This window comes from Marmota marmota, unplaced genomic scaffold, assembly GCF_001458135.2.
Source record: "Marmota marmota marmota unplaced genomic scaffold, marMar, whole genome shotgun sequence".
Classification (NCBI taxonomy): Eukaryota; Metazoa; Chordata; class Mammalia; order Rodentia; family Sciuridae; genus Marmota; species Marmota marmota.
The window spans coordinates 12,110,175-12,133,556 of NW_026000240.1; the positions used below are offsets into that span (position 1 = coordinate 12,110,175).

Genomic DNA, 23,382 nt, shown 5'->3' on the forward strand with positions numbered 1-23,382 from the left:
ATATATATATATATATATATATATATATATAATTTTTTTCCAAAACCTTTATTTTACTTATTTATATGTGGTGCTAAGGATCAAAGCCAATGCCTCACACGTGCTAGGGAAGCACTCTACCACTGAGCCACAACTCCAGCCCCCTAGTATATAATTTTATTTTATTAAAATATACATAGTTTTATGGCCAGCCTTAGCAATTAGTCAATTTTTGCTGTGCCATGGAAATTCTGAAGAGCTTCACAGGAATTTAAGAAGTCTAATTTGAGTCTTGGACATTTTTCACAATAGGGATTAGTAAAGATTCTTTAATGGGAAAAAGTGATTACTGAAAGATAACTGGAACAACTGATTATTTCAATTAGTCAGGCCTAAGGCTTAGTTTTTAGAGATGATAATAACAACACATTTCTCTTCATAATCAAATTAAAATTTAGGATTTTCCTATCTTCTCCCTCTATTATTTTCTAGCCATTGGCAATTATATATAACATAAGGTTTTTAAGGAGTTGCTATTTAATGGTCAGTTTTTAAAAGAGATGGATAAAATAGAAAACATGCAAATACTTATGCATATACTCTTCCTTGTCTAGATGGCGTTTGCAAATCATCAGACTGCATCAGATCAGGTAAGCAATTGTCTTTGCATTTAATGTATAACATTTGAAAACAAAATGCTAATAGATGTATCTCCACATTTGCTTTGTTTATATTCTTCCTCATTATAGACCACTTATTTTTGTGTCTGTAATCAAGAAATACCAAAATGCATTGAAGTAGTAGATTAAATAACTTGCGTATTCTAAAAAATAATTCACTGTTTTAGCTCCGGGGTATAGGGTGACGTGATAAAGAACTATATGTCTATTTTTATGAAACTCGCTATGTAGTTGGATAAAGAAAATGAAGGCAGGGATGGTGAGCACACTGTTAAGTGCTCAATCATCTCAGGTGTGAGCTCTGAGGAGGAAGTGACCTGTGGTCATCTTGGGCTAGGTGGGGAAGTCAGGGTGTGGGAAATGCCTTGAAGGGGTCTGAGACATGGAAGCAGGCTTGATGGACAGGCATATGTGGTAGAAAGCCTTGAAAGGCCATGTGTAGCCTCAGTGTGGTGGTGAGGGGAAGCAGATCTCCTCCTGAACAGGGTGTGGTCTGGAAGCGCTACACCAGGTGGGGTGGACAGAGCAAACAGTGGGAGCTGCCTGTGACCTGCGGGGAGCCAGGGCTCAGTGGAGGCAGTGGGCAGGGAGCCCCAGATGGCCATGGAGAACTGCCGTGCTAACTGAAACAAGGGACGTGAATGAGCTGGAAATGAGGCCACTGTTTAATATCCAAGGCACTGAGGAGGGTAGTGGCGGCCACTCACAAGTAGAATGGTTGGGAGATGAACGAGGAGGTGCTGGCTGAGCTGAGAGGAGCATCCAAGGGGGGGAGGGTGAGCAGGACGGTCGGTGGAGGTGGCATAAGAAGCTCAGATTTGGATCTGTCAGCTTGGGGACAGTGGGAGCCTCAGGAATATTTGGGTTCTCAAAAGGACAAGAGCAGAGGCATGGGGTTGAATTGAAGAAGACGTCAGTCATGAGGATAGAAGGAACAGAAGTCAGAGGAGGACGTGAGAGGAGCACGTGTCCCTGCCTCAGGAGGACAGCCACAGAGGCTGAATGCAGCTTCCTCGGGCATGAATGCTATACTCACGCTCTTTAACCATTTTCTGTTGGAAATTATCACCTGGGTTTCTGTTCACTAAGCTGCAAGATTACCAGGGGAGGTGCCTGGGAGGCGAGTCGTAGGGTCTGGTGCCCTTTGCTTTTCTGTGTTGCTTGTTCGTGGACACTCTGCTCTGGGCCTCAGGTGTGATGATCCCACATCCTGAGACCCATTGTAGGGAACTGGAGGGAGACCTCATTTGATTTCAGCCGCTTGCTGCTCCACATGATGGCATGTACTTTCCCATCCAAGGGCTTTCTCAGAAACAAAGACGTTTCTTTGTTCTCTGGGGAAATGCTACATAGCTACTTTGCCTGGGAGATGTCCAGGGTCATTGTACCCAACTGCCAAAGAGACTGCTTACTCCCCCGCAGGTCCTCCCATGCCTCTTTCTCTCTCCACCAGCCATACTGTCATATGCTCATGCCTGTCCAGTCTTGAGAAACCTCCACATAGGCGCTGACCTCGCTAGGGTCAGTTCTTCTGTCCTTAGGACTCTGATCTCTTAGTCCTCTCCTCTTGCTTACCTTTTTTTCCCCCTCTTCATTTTTATTACAGTTTAATTTGGAAGAAATTGGATTCTTCACCTAGGTAGGCACATTTTTGTAAACCCCTCCAGGTGGCTTTCCCCAGAGCTCTAGGCAGATTCCTGCTGTAGTACTCACGTCACAGAGTAGAGTGATGTTTGGAATCTGGAACCTTGTGAATTCATGATTTGGGGACATGGTTCTTGAATAGAGTCTGGAAATTCTCAACTCACCAAAATGTATTTAACCTGCATCTTTTCATGATAACTTAGAAATCATGTCAAGTGTAAAACACCTTAAGAACTACATTTTGGCAGAGAAATGGCCCCATAGAAATAGCTTCCGTGATACCAAGTTCATGGTCAGGCTGTCTCTCTTCCTTCTTTGTTGGTTCACAGGCTGTGAGGACACCTTGATGTTTGCAGTTACTCTTCCTCCTGCTCTCTTGGGCTCACTGTTCCACGCACATATACTCAGTCCTTGGCTGGTTAGAAATCTTTTCTGCCACCGAAAATGCAGCTACTATTTCTTTTAGAAGTTGTTGCAGATTCAGAAAACTCTAGAGGAAACCCTGGGCAGAAGCACGTCATAAAGAAGAGTGAGAAGCACGGAGTGTATGGAAAGGAAAGAAAGATAGAAATCTCACTCCAGTCATACAGTCACGGTAGAAGCCTGGGGGTGTTCAAACCTGAGCACTGACCCTCATCTTGAGGGTTGGAAAAGTAGGAATTGGCACCCAAGGTGCTTTCTTTAAAGTTGGCTCCAACTTGAATCTTTCTCCCAGTGGAAGGGATGTTCTGGCAAAGCTGCCTCTCCCTGTGATCCTCTGAGCTCAAGGAGCAGAAGTCAGGCTGAGCTGGGCAAGAGCAAGACCCTGCAGAAGGCTCAGGACCATCTTGAAGTCTGGGCACCTATGATTTAAATTTTTTTAATATATGTCATATATTAGAACATAGTTATAACATATTATAGTAACATATTAAATTAACTTGTTAATATATAAAACACATTAGATTGACCAGACCTATTTAAAATAAAACTTCTCTGTAAGCCTACATCCCTAAACTGGTGTCCATTGCATTGTGACTTCCCAGCTCAGAAGGTTCCATGGATAACTGAAGGTTTCATGGGTAATTCTTTGTTGTGGGTGTGGACATCGTAGGGTCCTTCATGGCTTTCCTGACCTACCCACCAGAGCAGCATCCCTCTCCCAGATGTGAAAACCAAAAAAAAAAAAAAATGTCTCCAGATATTACCAAATGTCCCCTAAGGGCAGTGGAGTGCCCTGTGATCAGGTGCCACTGGTGTAGATGAACCAGATAAGTCCACAGTGCTTTTCCTTTGGAGGTAGACAAGGTAATAGCCTTCCAAAGATGTCCATGTCAGTTCCTGGAACCTGTGGGTACATTATCTTTGATGGCAGAAGATCTGTTAAGGAAGGGATTGAGCTAAGGCTTTTGAAGTGGGAAGATTATCCTGAGCAATTGGGTCCTTCTAAGAGGAGGAGAGCAGAGTGTGAGGATCAGAGAAGAAAGCTTGATAGCAGGGGCAGAGGAAGTGAAGGTCCAAGGTGCATGTGTAGTCTGGGACCCCCGAAGCCAGAGAGTAGGCCCAGGGCTGTTTCCAGGGCCTTCAGAGGTGGCATGGCTCTGCTGGCCCTTCTTGGACTGCTTACCTCCAGAATTAGAGGACAATAAATGTGTCCTGCTTCAAGCCACTACATTTGTGGTAATTTGTCACAGCAGTAAGAGGGAACTATTTCCCTCCAACAATTCCTTTCTTTTAAGGCTGACTTTGAGGAGTTTCAACAGGCACATTCATACATACACCAGCGTTTCCTGTTGGACAGCTGTGTGATTACTAAACTGGGGTTTGTGACATGCAGGACTGGGGACGGAACATTGACTAGACTAATAGAGGATGCTCTGGTCTGCTCCAAATTTTGTGTGTTTCCGCATCCTTTAAGAGGTATATCCTGTAAGGGACGATGAGGCCACAGGATTTGGAACTGGGTTCCCGACTTGCTGGAGGAAGTTGGTTCTGTCCGGTCTTCCTCCTCATGCCACGTGAGCATGTAGCAGGGGGCCCCCCACCAGACGCTGGCAACTTGATCTTAAGACTTTCAGCCTCCAGAAGGAGGAGGAAATAAATTTCTATTCTTTATAAATTGCCCAACCTCAGGAGCACAAAACAGACCAAGACAAAGAATAAGTACAATGATAGGTTATAGGGAGGTAACATTAAGAGAATATGATAAATTCAAAGTAGAGTAGAATGGTAACAGCTAGCACTGACTGAATGTTTACGTGCTGGGCCCTTCGTAAGCAGCTGACGTGTGGTAACAGTTGATCCCCATAATGACCCTATGAGGTAGGTACTATTATTCCTTCTTCTTGTTTTTCTTTTCTTTCCTTTCCTTTTTTAAGAGCTGTGGTCTCGCTATGTGGCCCAGGCTGCTCTTGAACTCCTGACCTCTGGTGATCCTCCCATCTTGGGCCTCAGAGTAGCTGGACCACAGCCATGTGCCCTATAGGTTGATGTCTTCTCTTACAGGTGAATAAGCAGCCAGGTTCCCCACCCAGCAGCCTGGTCTCCACACCTGTACCCACGACCACTTCTCTGTGCTGCGTGGAAGGAACTGGAGTCTCACAGACTTTCATACTCTGTGGCTGTGGGTCCAGTCAGTCTACGAGAGACAGCTGCCTCCCCTCCCATGGGAATGTGGAGCCAAAGCACCCAAAACAACTCTGAGGGTGAAATAACTAAGTCCCCAGAAACCTGTTGCTTTACTAAGAACAGGGAGCAACTTCTTTAGTGCATCCAGTACATCAAAATGCAGCAGAGATTGAGGGACTTTGTTAGTCCACTTTGCGTCACTGTAACAGAATATCCAAGACTGAGTAACTATGTAAAGAATAGAAGTCTGTGTCACTCACAGTTCTGGGCCACATCTGGCAGTGACCTTCTTGCAGAGTCCTGAAGTGACACGGAGCATCACAGGGCGAGGACAGGGAACACACATGTATGTGCCCTGGTCTCTCCCTTTTCTTATGAAGCCACCAGGACTCACTCATGGGGCGTCCACCCAGAAGACCTTATCCAGTCCCAATCACTTCCCAAAGGCCCTGCTTCGGGGTACCATGGTTGGATGGTTTTAAGACTTTTAATACCTCCCCTGGGGATTAAAGTTCAACCCCTGAACCTTCAGGGAACACATGCCAACCATGTCTACACCATGGCAGATTCTAAAGAAGTGAATGTTAGCAGTGTGGCCCTAAACAGTCCAGGGTCTAGAGAAACCAGGCTAAGCTACAGGAGTGGTATAGTTCCCAAGAGAGAGCGGGGACACCTGTACATCATACGGACGGTGCACTGTACAATTGTCTCTGGCAGCTCATACACCATTACTTTAGACCTTTTACTTTAATTCTGTACTTACCAAGCAAACTTCAAATGAGTACTTAATTATTAATACAAGGAAAGGGAGCATTCTGTTCACTTGCAAGATTATTCAGCATGGTGAGATAATATATTCACATTTTGATTTGATTACCACTTTGTGTGGCTTGAGCTATGACTATGGAAATAAAGTGAATCTTCCAAAGGTCTTGGTCATTTCTGCAAGGGCCAGACCTTGGTAGTGCCCTAGATGAAGTATCGAGGCACTAACTGGCCTTTTCCTAGCAGTCCCTGGGCATTCCTGCTCACTGTGGGCCACATTCTCTCCCTTTTCGCCTATTTCCACCCCGCAGCCTCCAGGAAGAAAAATGGCGCACGGACCAGATCAGTGTAGGAGGGGCTGCAGGCAGACTTGGTGTCACCAGCCTTGTGGCCACCCTTTAGAGTAGGTGTCAAAGCTCTCTCATTATGTGATTTAAGCCTGAAAAGACGTTGAGGCAGTAAGAGCCCCACAGGCTTCTTGTGAGAAGATGACCAAAGCACACCTCTGGACTTCCACATGGCGGACGAAGGGTGGCTCTAGGTGACTTCCCGACATGACTGAAGTTAATTTGTAGCATGCTTGCCTCAGTATTTCTCCATTAAAAATTTGCATTTGTCTAAATGCCACATTTTTTTTATCCATTCGTCTATTGAAGGGCATCNGTAATGTTTGAACAACCACAAATAAAAAAATTAAAAAAAAAAAAAAGAAAAAAAAAAAAAAAAAAATTTGCATTTGTCAATCAAATTTTTTCCTAGAGAGTCAGCTATGTGATAAACACACACACATAGCGCGTTTTCTTACCTGCTGGGGAAATTCCAAGCAGAAGTGCACCGTTGCTTTTTTTTTTTTAATGCATCGTCAAGGAATGGAAAACATAGATAAATTGAATTAAGCACTGACAGGGGAGAAGGTACCAGTGCCTGGTAGGCTTATTGTAGTTCAAAGGTTTGTTTTACAGCTATAAAATGAACTGATTGTACAGACGGTGTGTATAAATTGTAGCCCAGGCTGGCGCGAGGACTGCGGTTTTATACTTCACATTTTAGAGCAAGATATGGAAAGATCCCTCTGTAGTTGAAGCAGCGGAGTAGTGAGATACTTTGTACCAAGACTTTGATTTAATATGAGATTCAAATTGATAAAATTAAGAAATTATTTGAGAGAAGTTGATAAATATAAAATTAAAAGACCATGAGAGGAAAGTCACACAAGCTCTTAGATTCAGGTGGGGGGTGGGGCTGGTGGTTTCTTATTTTGATCCTGTTTCTAGACTCAGTGCAAACGAGTACATTCTCTCTATTCAGAACATGCTCACCCAGCTGTTGTGGTGGTGCACACCTGTAATCCCAGTGACTCGGGGGCTGAGGCAGGAGGATTGCAAGTTCTGGGCCTGCCTCAGCAACTTAACAAGACCCCTATCTGAAATGAAAATAAAAAGGCTCAGTGGTTAAGTGCCCCTGGGTTCAATCCTGGTACCAAAACCCAAAACAAACAAACAAACAAAAAATCCTTGCCCTACACCCACTTGAAGGATCACATATTAGGGTTCACCAGAAAAACAGAACCAGTAGCCATATCTATCTCTCTATATATGGGGAGATAGAGATATAACAAAGTTTATTATGTGACTTGGCTCACAAGATTACAGAGGCCAAGGTGTCCCGAGGTGTGCTGACTTCAAGCCCACGTGACTCTCAATCTGGGTCCAAAGTCCTGAGAAGCAAGGGAACTGATGAGGTGAGTCCCAGAGTCTAGAAGCCCAAGAACCTGGAGTTCTGATGTCCAAGTTCAGAAGGTGGGTGTCCCAGCTCCAGGAAGGACAGAGGATGTGCCCTCGTCACTTTTCTGTCCTGTTGGGCCTCAGCAGACTGGATGAGGCCACACCCATTGGTGAAGGTGGATCTTCTGTGTCCACTGATTCAAAGGCCAGTCTCTTCCAGAAATACCCTGTCAGATGCACTTGGAGATAGGCCCTGTTAGCTCTCAGATATCCATTAACCCAGCCAAGTTGGGACCTAAAATTAGCCATCACAGGCTACAATGAAGGAAGAGAGTGCCCAGTGTTAGTGAGACTGGAGAAGCAGAATCGCCATACATTGCTGGCAGGAATGTAAATTTCAATACATCCAAGCTCAAACGGTAAGGACCATCTTGGAAAAGAGTTTAGCAAGTTTTACAAAGAGTAAGCGTAGACTTTCTACACTACCTACAATTCTACTCCTAGCTATTACCTGAGAGAAATGAAAACACAAGTCCTCCCAAGGACTTCCAAGTCATTGCTCATTATCGCAGTGTTCATAGGAGCCAAGCCACACAAACAACCCAAATGCCTGTCAACAGGTGAGAAAACAAAATCAGGTAAAGCTGTGAAGCAGAGTGCTACACAGCAATCAGAACTACGTCTACATGCAACCGTGTGAACTTTGAAAACATCACACTAAGTGAAATAAGCCAGGCACAGAAGAGCACACGTATAATTCCATTTATATGAAGCTAGAAAAGGTAGGACTATAGAAGCAGAATACAGAATAGTGGCTTCCTGGTTCTGGGGGAGGGGGCAGGTATTGGCTGCTAAGGAGCACAAAGGAAAGTTTGGAGTGATGGGAGTGTCCCAAAGTTGGACATGGTGATGGCGGCATGGCGATACATTTCAGTGACAATCATTGGGGGAGTTTTATAGTCTTCTAGTTAACAACTCAGAACTGCTAAAAACCAAACAAAATGTCACCTGCATCCTTTTTTTCTCATCTCACGAATGTCCAGTTCTAAATAGTGACCTTCTGATTTGGTCTTACACTAGCTGTTCATTGTTGGGTTCACTGAGCTCCATTTCCAAAATTCACATGATTATAGGTGGTTCTCAGAGTCTAGTAAACCTTTCCTAAAAAATTAACTCTCTGGGTTTGAGGAGCTCCTGTTGTTTGGTCACATAGTCATGTTCAGTGTAGTGATGTTCTGCCCGTGACGGCCAAGGCTACAGGAATATGGCCCATAAGGTCTTGCCCAGTGACGTTGCAGCATCTTGCTTGTGCAGGCACCCTCTCTGATGGTCCCAGAGATCCCCAGAAGATGAATTTCCTAGCACACGTCCCTGTGGTTACCTGACGCATACCTGCATCCAGATGGTATCGAGGAAGAGCCTATGGAAACTCCACCAGGAAGTTAAAACCATGTCAGGGTTTGCCTTCTCTGAGATTTCACTTAGAGTAGGAGAGATGATGGGGCCATTTGTACCAGCCATCGGAACCAACACCAGGCCGCTGGCTCAGCCACAGAGCAGCCTCCAGGGACAGGCCTACCATCAGAAAATTGGTGTTGGTGTTTCCAACAGGTGCTGCAAAATGTTTTTCTTTCAACCTAACTGATAGAAGAGCAAAATTAATTTGTTTGCTTGTTTGTTTGCAGTTGGGAATTGAACCCAGAGCCTCATACATGCTCAAGCAAGCACTCCACCACCCAGCCACATCCCAGCCCTCTTTATCTTTTATTTTGAGACACAGCCTCACTATGTTGCTGAGGTTGGCCTTGAACTTAGGATCCTCTTGCCTCAGCCTCCCTCATAGCTAGGATTACAGATGTGCACCACCTTGCCCAGCTTTCCAAATTTGTTGGGTGATGATGATGATGATTAGCGTTTATAGTTACAGGAAGTAGTTGAGTTCATCCCAACAAACTCATACACACATGGAAATCCATTTCAGTTCCCTCCCACCCTCCCCGACTCCCCTTCTCCTTCCTCTACTAGACTTCCTTTCACCCGACTATTAATTTGTATGTGACTGGTTCCTTATGTAATCTTATGCTTCCCTCCTCTCTATTTTATTCTAGTTCCTGCATGTGAGAAAACACTCAACCTTTGAGTTTCTGAATTTAGCTAATTTCACTTAGCATGATAGTCTCCATTTCCATCCGAATTACCGGCAAATGCCCCAATTCCATTGTTTCTGATGACCGAGTGGAACTCCATTGTATATATATGCCACAATTTCTTAATCCATTAATCTATTGATGGACACCTGTTTTAATTCCATAATTTGGCTTTTGTGAATTTTGGTGCTATAAACATTGAGGTGGCTGTGTCACTGTAGCATGTGGATTTTAGATCTTCGGGACAAATATCCAGGAGTGGGACAGCTGGGTCAGATCTATTTGTGTAAACTTGATTTGTTACCATTTTTGTCTCCTTGTTCTTCCTTCTCTAATGTATATGAGTTTATTTGATGTACCTCTGTAATGCCACTTTGACTTCTTGTTTAGGAACAATATAGGTTGTGATTAGATTAACAGAACAGAGACATTCCAGCAGGATAAATGTGCAGGAGGACTAAGTTGTAACTGTATTTCAAGGAGATACAAGAGTTGTGAAAAAAATTAAGTTAGGATCTTTTGAAAGTTTATTGCTTCTTTTTCTATTAAACATCTTTTAGCATCAGAGCCCCCAGGACATATGTTTGGGCCTCATCCTGTGTTTTTGATACGTGATCTAAATTAAATCATTTTAGCTTTCTGTATTTCATTTTTCTCTTATCTACAAAACTGGAATTAAAAGTGTCTCCATTTACAAAGAAGCATCAAAGAGTCAGCCCATCCATGTTACCTATCCTTGGGGGGGAGATGTGCCGTAGGTATAACACACAGATATATTTCATTTAACATCTTAGGTCATGAAAATTACCACTGCCCTATTTAAAGCTTTTATTAAAAATCAAAACGCAAACTATATCTTTTTAAAGAAAGTGTTAAGACCTTTTAGATAGTCTTAGATAAAAATGTGTCATTTTTTTATTAACATTTTCTTTGATTCAGTTAAAGTGAGCAAATCAGGAGTGATCGCTTTAATCCAGTTCCTGTTCAGCAGTGCCTCCCTGCAGATGCCCCTTGATTTGAAAGTCCAGCTACTCCATGCCCATCCCCACCCGCCCTTGACATTAGCCCTTGCCTCAGCACTGGCTAAATGCCAAAGGTAAAGCAGCAGCAAGAGAGTGACTAGGTCTTTGCCACTCCCACTTTGCTCCAAGGACCAATTGCATGGACATTAAGTGGGAACTTGCAAAATGCAGATTCTCAGGCCCCACCTCAGACCTACTGAATCAGCTGCTGCATTTTGAACAAAGCCTTTAAGAAATTGGTCAGCATAGTGAATTTGGGGAAGCACTGAAGAATCATGATTTTTCAGCTGTGACTTCTTATTAGAGTGATTTGGGAGGCTTTTAAAATACACCCATGTTGCCAGACCTGCTATCCTTCCTGCACACACAAAATTTCTGTCTTTTCAAGGAGTTTTGTTACATTGGGAGGGAAAGCAATTTAAGTAAATAAATAGACAAGTGCACAGGAATCGCCTGGACATCTGCAATTTTTAAAGAAGGTATGCTAGCCAGCTGATGGCTTGAACAGGTGCACTTTCAGATCATGCATCCAGGATGACTCTAAGTAAGAGTGTGAGAGACACCGGACCCATTTTTCTCCTCATCTTGGAGAAGCCAGTTCTGGAGTGAAATTTCCCATGCAGTGCGGGCACAGATGTTTCCATAGACACTGCTGACCAGCTTCTTCCTCCTCCTCTCATTCCTTTATCCATTCATCATCTCATTCATGTACTTATTTTTCCAAGAACATTAATCAAACGCCTTCTAGATTTTGAATGCTTTTCAATCACTGGGACTATGAACTAAGATACCCTCTGACCTCAAGAAAATGATAGTCTGGTCAGGATAACAGACAACGAACAAAGTCATCCTCTGGTTTTGATGAGCAGAGTGTGCCCTAAGCACTCAGAAACAGGCATGTTCCCAAGAGCAGGCATCAACCTCCAAGTTCTGGCAGGTGCTCAGGGGCTTCCAGACCAGCGGAGCAAAGACCAGCTTTTGCAAGGCTGGTGCAGGACATAGTGAGAATCTTGGCGAGCTCAAGGCCTGCCGGTGGGTCTTGATGGCTGTTGTGTAGTGTGAGCATCACTGGGCTGGCAAGACTCTGAGCTGAAGAAGTAAATGTGGACAGAGATCCTATAGGTCAGGCTCAGTGGGTTGCAATTTCTCCAAAGTCTGTCAAAAAAAAGTGAAGTGTGTGTTTCAGGGAGTGTCTGAGGGGTTCCTCTCGGGGTGTGGCTTTCCCCAGCTTGCCTGCTGCCTGGCTCAGGCCTGGTGAGGTGGAGGCCAAGGCTGACCCAAGGAAGAGAGTGGCACTCCAGGGTTCCTGCTGTGAGGGAGAGCACAGCCAGACTGAGACCAAGAGGACCTCTGCAGGCTGGCCACTTGGGGTGTGCGTGGGGGTGCGAGAGAGGGGTGAGCAGGGAAGAGTCTGTGGGCAGAGCAGTGAGCAGGGGCAGGGTGCTGGAAGCACACGAAAGTGTCAGGACCTCCTGTCAGTGGCAGTGGAAGTCACAGAAGGGAAGGCTCTAAACGAGGCATGACGTGAGCAGAGCTGTTGAAGGGTCACAGCTGTAACTAAGAATTGAGGCTGCTGCGCTTGTCGGGACGAGGGTCATGGTTGCCCAGATCTGAATGGTGACATTCGGGGTGGAGAGAAATGGATCCATTTGGGCAATAGCTCATAGGAGGTAGAACTCGTAAGACATGCTCTCTATGTAACTAGGGGAGACGGTGAGAAAGAACTGGGGAAGAGGGGGGCTCAGATATCTGATGGGAGACCGGTAGCCCTGTGGCTGCTCCCAGGGGTGGGAGGAACACAGAGGAAGTGCTGGGGAGGCAAGAGGTGGGCCGCAGCAAGGGAGAGCACCCTTGGGGATAGTTTGAAGTTGGGGACCAGGAAGGCCCCATGTGCCGGAGCTGGGGAAGCTGGGGTTGGAGATGAGGACATAGGAAGCATCAGTGCAGCGGACAGTGCAGCACAGATTTCCAGGAAGAAAATGGAGATAAGAACGTGAACTGGCCTCACAGGAGAGAGAGGAAAAGCCTTCTCCAAAGGAGAGTGAGGAGGAGCAGTCAAGAAGGTGGAGGAAAGTCAGCAAGCGTAGTGGAAGGGGTGGCAGAAGTTGGAGTGGCCTAGGGCTCTGTGCAGCTGGACATAGAGCATTGGAAGGGGGGAGATTCGGGTGGAAGATGGGAGGACGGGTGGACATTGCTGTGGGCAATTGAGAGAGGATATATCCAGAGGAAAGAAGCCAGGACCATTGCTCTTAGGAAGGGCCTGTGCTTCCTGGTGCCAGAGGGGACAGGCAGCAGAGGTTGGAATACAAACACATTTGGAGTTAGGAAGGGCAGGAAGCCCAGGGGGCCATTAGCCCACTGCTTCAGTTTTCTTTTCTTTTCTTTTTTTCAATTTGTTCTTTTTAGTTATATATGTCAGTAGAGTATTTTTTATTGGTTGTTCAAAACATTACAATGCTCTTGACATATCATATTTCATACGTTTGATTCAAGTGGGTTATGAACTCCCATTTTTACCACGTGTACAGATTGCAGAATCACATCAGTTACACATCCATGTTTTTACATACTGCCATACTAGTGTCTGTTGTATTTTGCTGCCTTTCCTATCCCCTTCCTATATCCTGGCCCCTCCCTTCCCCTCCCCTCCCCTCCCATCTTCTCTCTCTACCCCATCTACTGTAATTCATTTCTCTCTTGTTTTTTTCCCTTTCCTCTCACATCCTCTTATATGTAATTTTGTATAATTTTGTAGAGTATGTTTTGATGGATCATACATACATGGAGTAAAACCTATTTTTGTGGTCATTCGTGATGTGGAGTTACACTGGTGGTGTATTCGTATAGGAAAGATATGTCGGATTCATTCCATCTCCCTCCCTTCCCTTCATTCCCCTTTGTCTAAACCAGTGAGTTTCTACCCTCCACATCCCGTTGTGTGTTAGCATCCACATATCAGAAGGACATCCGGCCTTTGGTTTGTTGGGATTGGCTTCTTTCACTTAGCAGAATAGTCTTCAGATCCATCCATTTACCAACAAAAGTCATAAAGTCGTTCTTCTTTATGGCTTGTAATATTCCACTGTGTGTATACACCACATTTTCTTCATTCATTCACCTGATGAAGGGCACCTAGTTTGGTTCCATAGCTTAGCTATTGTGAATCAAGCTGCTATAAACACTGATGTGGCTGCGTCACTGTAGTATGCTGAGTTTAAGTCCTTTGGATATATTCTGAGGAGTGGGTAGCTGGGTCAAATGGAGGTTCCGCCTTCAGTTTTCTATATGAAGGTAAGAGGCAAAATCTTCCCTAGGAGTGAGCTTGTAGAGAAATGAAATGAGAAGATGAATACCAGAAGGGACCAGCCCAAGGAGTGAGCCACAAACAGAATATTGATGGCCCTGGGGAAGTCATTGGCCATCATTTCAGGCAGCATTAAATTAGACAGGGTGGGCTCACTGAGACTGTCTTAACATACTTTTTTATTAGGTGCTGTTTTAGGCACTGAGGATACTGATGTGCACACAATAAAGTCCCCACTCACAGGGAACTTTCGCTAGACAAGGAGACAGACCACAAACGGTCTAACATGAAGCACAACATTAAATGTCTTAGCCTGGTGCTGGGGGAGGAAGGTCGCTGGCTGGATTCAGGTCCATTCATCTGCGGGGCATGGGAATGAAGCACTTCCTTGAAATGATGGTTTCAGTGATGGTGCCGCAGGACAGGCTGGGTCGAAGCTAGGAGAAAGACAAATTTAATAACAGCTGAAGAGGGACAGGGGCTGTGGCTCAGTCATAGAGCACTTGCCTGGCACATCTATGGCACTGGGTTTGATTCTCAGCACCACATAAAAAGATAAATAAATGAAGGTATTGTGTCTATCTACAACTAAAACATATTTAATAAAACAAAACAAACAACTGTAGCTGAAGAGCTGGCATGGGGAAGTCAAGAAATGAAAGAAAGTTCTGAGAATCAGAAGGTCATCCTGGGGCTTGCCTGAGCTGCAGATTTCAGAGATAGAACTGTTTTGGGCCATGACAACTTCAAACTGTCATCATGAAAATGCCTTATCCACGTGGGGTGGAGGTCAAGGTCATGAGCGTTCCCAGGGTCAAGAAATCCCTGTGCTAGGCTATAGCAGTCACCCACCCATCCTTGATGATTCCTGGAAGATGGTCGGAGTTCTTGGTAAGCAGAAGCAAGGGCTCCAGGATAGAGGACGTGGACACAGTGGGTGAGGCTGGGAGTGCTGCCGGGAAGGGACTGTGGTTAAGTCAGCCGGGAGCGTCCATGCACAGCTCAGGGCTTCACACTCCCCTGCCCTCGTGCCGAAGCCAATTCACAAGTGCTCTTCTGCCTGTCCTTCTCACAACCCAGGCTCCTCATTCTTCCCTCTAGAGCTGGTTTGCAGGAGATGCTCTTCTAAGTGGAGGTAGATGTTTTCTGGCAAGAGGAAGGTTCTAGAACCAGAGGATATGCCTCCTGATCTGGAGGTGCGTTCCCACGGGTGAGGGTTTTCTGTTCATGTGTGCCAGCTGTCTGCCGTATTGTTGCAGGACTGGAATTAATAATGTGACAGAACTGGAATTAATAATGAATTTATCTGTATTTGTCTTTCCTAATTAAAAACCCAAAATGAATCAATGAGTTCTGTTCTTAAAATGTTTTGTTTAAACATTTCTCAAAGATGTGATCTTCCCCAAATTTAAACAAACAAAACAGAACTGTCACATTTCAGAAGTCAGATTGTCTTCTGTTTTTAAGTGTCCAGTCCAGAGGGCCCTGCCCACTGGACGCTACCCTGGGAAGCCAGACCGAAGTCAGTCAGTCAGGTGACCAGGAGCTTGCAGCGAGTCTCTCTCTCTGTGCCTGATGCTTAAGTAGGAACAAGCAAACCACATATAAAATGGTGAATAAGGCTATATCTTTTTTAAATTCTTTTTTTTGTTGTTGTTAATCAAAGCTTTCCTGAACTTCAAAGAAATTCTTAAAGCATTCTCAACTGCTTAAGACTTATAATAAGACGTACTTACTAGACGATCAAGCAGGTCCTTACAAATACTTTTCAAAGAACAAAACACACAAAAAAAGCTTTTGTTAAATTCTCCAACTTAATTTTCTGGTATAATGAAATTAACTGGATGAAATTGGGGTGTTTCTGATACCTCTGCCAGTTGGAAGCTAACATTAATTCATTACCCTCAAAACACACGAATGTAGCGGTTAATGATTTCACTAACTTAGAGGCCAGAAAGCAAAACAGTAGTAATGGTATTCGTGATAGAGAAATTGTTTTAATCCTGTTTGAGTGAATCACGTGAAGAGGGCAGTAGACACCGAGCAATTGGCTGCATTCCTTGAAATGCCGTACCCAACATCGCACACAGCAAGGGTTTGACAACATGCTGAAAAGGAAGGACATCGACGAAACCCTGAAGGTCACCTTGAACTAACTCGTACCTTTGCCAACGTGAATGGTGGAAGGACAGTGGCCTCTGCCTGGTGCATCTCAGCTGTGGTGATAACATGATGTCAGCAAGAAGAAGCAGGAGGATCTGAGGAGCTGACCAGGGGGGTCAAGTTCCACCTGCGACCCAAGGGCAGGCCCGGCCTACCTCAGGCAGCCCTGGGCCTGGCCATTGGCCTGCACCCGTCTCTGGTGGTCAGATTTCTGCCTGGTCTTTCAGGTTCTCCTGGCCCGTTCCCCATTCTGGAGCAAGCCTGAGTTTCTGCTTTTCTTTCCTGTCTTCTGGGCCTCACTCTAGCCCAGCTGTCCCCTCACAACCTTTGCCAGAGGCCAGGGCTGAAGTGGGCTGGGTCTGCACTCACCTCTGTTGGCAACAGCACCCTCTCTCAGCTGCCCTCTGCTCCCACCGCCAGCTTCTTTCCATCGCTTCCTCCATTGCTGACCTCTCATTGTCTGTCCACAGTAGGACTCCATCTCTCTGCTGTGGTCACTCCGTCCACGTGAGTCCAGCTGTGTGAAGGAGTGACCTTTCACCTCCTCCACTTCTGAGGAGGTCAGCTCATCTAGTTGCACATGCAGGTGCCCAAACCCCGGGTCGGGCTTGTCCTCAACCACCTGCCGCCACATGGATTCGCTTTTAAAAACTTAGAGGAGGGAGGAATCAATTCTTTTTTGACTATTTAACAAAAGAAAATCTAATCTAGTGTGAAAAGTTCAAAGATTTTCAGATGCTGTGTATCTGAATTTAAGTGAACATAAGTCATTTTTTCACTGGAGGATAGTAACAGGGAAAGCAACACTTTCTGAGATTTTGATGCATGTGGGTTTTAGTTTATAAATGGCTGGTGGTGATAATTGCTATGAGAAGGCTTAATTGAGAATGAGCGATGCTTTCGGAGTGTCCATTCTGAGCGAGTTGTTGGGCCTGCTGTTGGGACATGAGTCCGTGCCCGGGGCAGGGGTCTACTTTACAGTTACCATTGCTCTTACATTCTGTGGGTTGCCTGGAAGTACATGTTGAGTTCCTTCTCAGAACTGTGTCCCACTCTGATCTGATAGCCCATTCTGTGGTTGGTGGTCTGAGGCTCCATCCCTTCCCCTAACTACGTGCTAGAACCTGTCAACCGTGATGTGGGAGCCTTACAGGAAGGTCAGCCAGCAGCCTGCCAATTGCGGTCCCCAGAACCCTGTCTGGATTCATGGAAAGAACTTGCCCCAGCTCGGGCTTATGACAGCATAATTTGACCTGACCAGGTGTGTGACACAGATGACCTCCAGGATGAGCCATGGAGACGGGAAGGAAAGCTGCTTCCACCTTATGCCCACTGACAAGATCCCAGGGTTGCTGGCTACTCCCATAGCCTCAGCAAGAGCGTGTCTCCTTCCCAGGGTCAGATTCCTCCTCTTCTCTGGACAGGGCCATGAAGGCCAGCCTCAGCACCCCAGTCCTGGACAGGCATGGCTCTTGGGATTCTGAGCCCTTTGCCTGTGGTCGAGGCCGGCCCACTGCTCCCCTTCCACAGAGCCACAGAGTCTTGCTTTAGTCCCTTCCTTTCTCAGGGTCATGGCCTGCCTTTCCTGCCTAGAACTCAGCTCGGTTTCTGCATCAGATCTTCACTGGGGACTGAAGGAATGAAGTGTTCATCTGTCCCCACTGCCTCTGACTAGGAATGCCTCCTCCGCCCAGAGCGCCTCACCCTTCACCTGCAGCCCTGACTCCCTGTTGGTAATTGCCCTGTGTCTCGTGTGTGCCTAGACGCTGTGAGGGTCACTGTTTCTGTCTTATTCACTGCTCCATTTCCAGCCATCAGCAGGGCACAGGGCACATAGTAAGTCATTAATAAACCTGACTGAACAGGTTCCTGATCTTGAAGTCACCTTGCCTATGCAAGGTGGTTTGTCAGTAATACACAAATAGAGCAGCAAAAAATATGTTTTCAGTCTGGCTTTGCCTTGCTTGTGTAAATCCCATTTCTCAGCTCCCCATTTCTCTGTCCAGGCTCCTAGTTTAGCCACTTTCTGTCACATCTGGCTCCTTTGCAAGCAGGAAAGTCTGTGTGGTTCTCTGTTGTCCAATTCACTTACTGAGGCAACCGTTTCTCCGTGTTTCTCTTTTCACACTGTTTTCCTGTTTCAGGGAGAGTTAGCTACTTGTTCATTTCTTCCCTGGGTAAGAATCGTGGGCTCCCTGAGACTTGAGTCTCTGCTGGTCTGGTTATTCTTTTCCAACTCTGGTTCTCATCTCTGCTTCTCCTCGAGGGAGCCCTGTGTTCTCTTGGACACCTTTGTTTAGCCAAGTGTTGCTGTTTTCAGTGACCATCATCCTGTAAGACTCCTCTGTCTCTGGTTGCTCCATTCAAAAAACAGCAATGCAAACCCTGGTCAGCCTGCATCCACAAACGTCCAACTCATTTGTGCAGGTGACCGCTCCCCTTTTGTTTGTGTAGAGAGTGGGGCTTCCTCCTCCTCAGTTGAGCGCTGGGTAAGCTTGGGAATGGAAAATGAGACCGAGCCTGACGAGAGCCCTGAAGAGCAAGGTCCTGTCACATCACAGGCTTCATGTGTGCTGTCAAGGAAATGGTCATGATTAGAACTACAAGCTCTGGGAGCGCAAGGGTATTTCTGTTTATTCAGCTCCAAATAGTGTCGGGTATTAGAGGTACTCAAAAATACTGGTGGAGATAAAATGAAAAGTCCAGTCTTTTCATGCTTGGCAAGAAGAGAGTCTTTTGGAAAAGGCAATGATTTAACATAATCCTCTGGGTCTTCTGTGATGGAAAAAAGCTATTTACTCAGTAAGAAATATAAAAAGGTGGAGCCAAATACCATCTTGTGTCACCATCATGTGGCTTATTAACGGGTTCCAAATTTAACAGTGCTCATCTGGCTTCACTTGAGGAGCATTCTAGAAGCACCGTGAGCCTAGCTTGTGTCCCTGACCACAGCCTAAGCACAAGCAGAATGCTCTGAGTTACCCTCAGACATCGCATATTATTGAAGTCTGCTAATCACTCTTGACCAACAACGTGGTCCAAATCAACCTGTCAAAACAGGAGCTACGAGGGCATATAATCTCATCACTTCCTCTTCAGAGACATCTGCCAGTGTCCAAGGAGCTTGGGATCCACCCCAAGAGGGTCATTAAGTGAACAGGGGAGCCTCCTCATGACCTTTGAAAGAATTCCCCACGCAAAGACACTTCACCTGGAGAATTCCAATTTTATTGCAAAAAGCAGTGTGCTTATATAGAACTAAGGGGGAGAAGGTAGGGCTTAGATGAATGGCAGGCCACCCGCTTATTGGCAAGTTCTTTCAGATATCAGCTCCGGAGCCCAGGAATTAGTTCTCATTGGGGCTAAGGTTCCCCGCCAGTGAGATTTGAAATTGGCGCCGGCAGGAGAGTTCACACGGGCGGGAACTTTTCGCGCCACTGCAGAAAAGAAGAAGGTAGGAAGAAGAAGTCCTTAGGCGCCATGTTGGGGTTTTTCTCTGGGGTATGGCTGCCGTTTATACTTTTCCCAACAACCTTCTGTAACTTTAGTTTTTTAAAACAAGAACATTATTATTCATGAACATTATAATCAACAGCAAGCACAATTATTTTATTTTAATTTTTTTGGTACCAGGGGTTGCACTCAGGAGCACTCAACCACTGAGACATATCCTCAGCCAATCATTTATTTTAAGTGATATATTGTATTTACCATATATTCTCTTAATAGTTTTTTGTCAGCAAACCTTTTAGGATTCAAACTGCAGATTGGACTTGAAAAATAAAAATTATTTTCCAACTTAAATCAACTTTGATTTAACTGTAACTCTGTTCCAGGGCTTCGTGTATTAGCAGAATATGTTTTGGTTGTGAATTTTGGAGGAGTCCCTGCTGACAAATTATTGCCAGTCTTCTCTTGGCTGTGAGCCATTCATTGAAATGGGCTATGAGATAAGCCTGAAGGATTCCACTGAGTTGGGGAGAGATGACTAAGATTATTATTGTGGGTCCATTAGACTTGAGAGTTCTAAAGTCCAGGGCCAAATGAGGTGAAAAAAAAATTCATATAGCTATATGCAGGTTATGGGGCAATTAAAATCTTAATTGGGTGTCAAGAAAAACAGTGGTTGCTGTATGACTTAATTCCGGATCCTCCCTCCCTCTCTCTTAGAAGAGTTTCCAAGTTTCCTTTGTTGTTTGAAGCTACAGCAAAGGGACACTGGAAAAGATGTTGGCTTTGGATTAGAATGAGGTTCAGTTAAATGCATATGGATGACCTGGGGCTAGCACCATCCTGTGCTTAGATTTCCTTTAAGTTGGGGTAATGGTTCCTATCCTATGGAACAGTTTTAAAGAAAAGCAATGATTAGAACTAAAGCAGCAATTTGGCATGGTAGTTGGAGCCTAGCCTCTGGCCTCAAGGCTACTTGATTCAAACCCCAGCTCTGCACTGACCCACTGTGTGACCTTGCAGACAGATCGATCATTGGCTTCTAGATCTCAAAACTAGTCATCGAAATGCATTTACCATACAGGGTTAGATGGAAATGAATATTGAAGTATTTACAACATGCCCAGCATGGTGTGAACACTTGGTAAAAGCTTGATACACATTGACTTCTATTATTATTATTTATACATTCAGGCATCTTTGTCTAAACCCAAGGGAAATCCTGCTGTTCATATTCTATTTGCAAATCTGATAGCAGATGGATTCCAGGTTCACGGTTCCAGGCTGTGCCTGTGCTTCTGTATTGCATTGTATGTTGACAGTAACTCCTCACGTGTGTACTGATGGTCCCTACTTACAATAGCTCAACTTATGATCTTTTTGACTTTTGGATGCTGAAAAAGCAATAAGCATTCATTAAAAACCATACTTGGAAGTTTGGATCTTGATCTTTTTGCAGGCAACACCCTTGAGATGCTGGGTGTGGCAGCCAGCCAGAGCTCCCAGTGTTCCATGACACACCAGTGCTGTATGGTGTCCTGTGTGACTGGACTGTGGTATTCTGTAGGCTGGGCATATTAGGTCATTTGTGACTGATGATAATTTCAGCTTCCAATGGGTTTACCAGGATGCAACCCTACTGTAAATCCAGAAGCTTCTGGATATTAAGTACAGTTATAAACCAATTGCTCTTCAAGCCAGAACACCAAAAATTGGTCTCCCTATTTGAGGGCACAGCTGTACAGAGTAAACTCTATGTGCTTGGAGACTTCTCCCAGGCCTACGGGCGGTTTCTGAATGGTTGTATATGAAGGCTTCTCTTGGTGCTGACCAGTTCAGCAAGTTTATGATGGCCTCGGTTTACCCTGAACCTGATCTGTGGTTGATGGAGGAGTTTGAATTAAGAGTGGGTTGTGGAAGAATCCATAAAGAATCCTTGTCGTGAAGGCCCTCTGGTCTTCACTAGTCCTAGAGTCCATACACTGCCTAATTTCCCTTCATTTTCTCTCCAGAAATGGTCCCTCAGATTCTCGATCCCCATTGCTGGCTTTCACATGGAGTCCTTGGTGCCTGTTGTGTACATCACAAGTTCTTTGGGTTCTCTCTTGGCCTTAATTTTGGTGGGAATGATGGGAGGAGGAGGGCAATAGGAGGAGGTCAGCAGCACTTGCAGAGTGTTGTCAAAGGAGACTTGTAAGTTGTCAAGAGTGGCCAAGCTTGGTGTCCATTAATAAAGCACATATTTAAGAGGGAAGGTTGGTTTCTGAGAGTTCTGAGATGCTCACCAGAGAACACTTTTGCAGGATGGCCAGCATTTCTGGAATCTTCTGGAATATTCATAAATCAAGCTGGTTGTAATTATTTTAAGGTAATGAAATTAAAATGTCATGTGTTTGGTGTCAGGGAGCCAGGTCTTGGATCAATTTGGAGAGAACAAGCTGAAGGCACTTTTGCTCATGCCCAGCTCCGTAAACCACCTAAACCTTCCTTTCACACAGAAGGAGATGGTCCCCTAAGACACTTCACCATGGTGACAGAGGCGTGTATTTGGTTCATGGGCTGTAAATAGATTCCTAACGTGTGAAAAGTGTGTCTAATACATGATGACAACGAGGTTAAAATACAGCGATTAGGGAAGGTATGGCATGCATCCAACTCCCACTCAATGCTGTTGACCATTTTCTATGTTTGTCTCCAAGAAGAAAGGGACATGTCCTCATCATGTGTGAGTTCCAAGTTGGCTAATTTACTCCCTCACTAAAATCTGTCTGTAACCCAAGAAGCAACAGCCCAGGCTCATCCACGGTCATACGCAGACGTGTGGCGATTGGAGACGTTTTGGGGTCTTCGTATATGCACGTTCACAGCGGAGACTGTAATCAAGGGTCCTTGCTGCTGGGCAGTTCGTGCCACGTTTTTCTCATTTTTGTGAATTCGCTGTTCAGAATGGTCCACATGAGGTTGAAGCGCTCCTCAAAAACCCATGAAGTTCCCCACAGAGAAAATCCACGTGTTACCGAAGCCTCATTCAGCACGTCAGGTGCTCTGACGTGAGTTTGATGTTAGTGAATCAACAACATACATAAAATGAGGAACCTTTAAACAGAAGCACATAAAAAAGCTTACGTATTAATCAGCGTGGTGACCAGAGGCTGACGGGCACCTAATTTGCCTTTCCCCAGCATTCCATGGTTCAGTTCTCAATGATTTCATTGTTAATGATTCTACAGAACAAAATTCTCGTGAACAATTGCCCGTGTTTGTTTTGTAAGTCCTGTGAACTCATTTCTATGGAAAGCCATCGATGACCTCCGAAGTGAGGATCAAATTTAAAAGACAAACGTCATAAAAAAAGCACCACAGTACAGAGCCCTCTGCCGCCCTGGGATCAAGCATTTGTTTGCTGCTGTGGCAGTCACTGATTTCAAGTTTCCCCTGTGTAAACCACATTCCCCCAGAAGCACCTGACAGATGCAGAACTTTCTTTTAAAATGCACACAACACACAACACACACACGACCAGAAAACTGGTCTCCAGGAAATGTTTGTGTATAAACATTGAAATAGTTGTTGTATGCAGTGCCCAAATCCCATTTTCTGTTGGCAAACTATTGGTACTGTTGAAAAGCAGGTTATTCAAGGAAAGGGGACCTTTTGGCTTGGGGCCATTGGCATTCAAAGGCAGGCCAAGGATTGCCCTTTTCCCTGTGGTGCCAGTAAGGAACCCAGGGCCTCCAGCATGCCAGACAAGGACTCTATCCCTGAACTGCACCCTGGTCCTGTTTCTTCTTGAGGTGAGCATGTGGCAGGCTTCCAGAGTCCCCACACCATATCTAAACAGGTGTGGCAGCCTGGAGGAATGGAGTGCCACGGATTTCTTCTGAGAGGCCAAGGAAC

The 23,382-nt window shown here is 45.2% G+C and overlaps 1 protein-coding gene across 3 annotated transcripts in view; it reads left to right on the forward strand.

Moving 5' to 3' along the window:
- Mme (membrane metalloendopeptidase) overlaps nucleotides 1–23,382 on the forward strand; it is a 123,891-nt gene that overhangs the window by 46,154 nt on the left and 54,355 nt on the right. For all 3 annotated transcript variants that reach the window (XM_048794224.1, XM_048794225.1, XM_015486928.2), the window contains exon 3: nucleotides 594–629. In XM_048794224.1, the coding sequence (XP_048650181.1) occupies nucleotides 594–629 (36 nt within the window). The remainder of the gene's footprint in view (nucleotides 1–593; nucleotides 630–23,382) is intronic.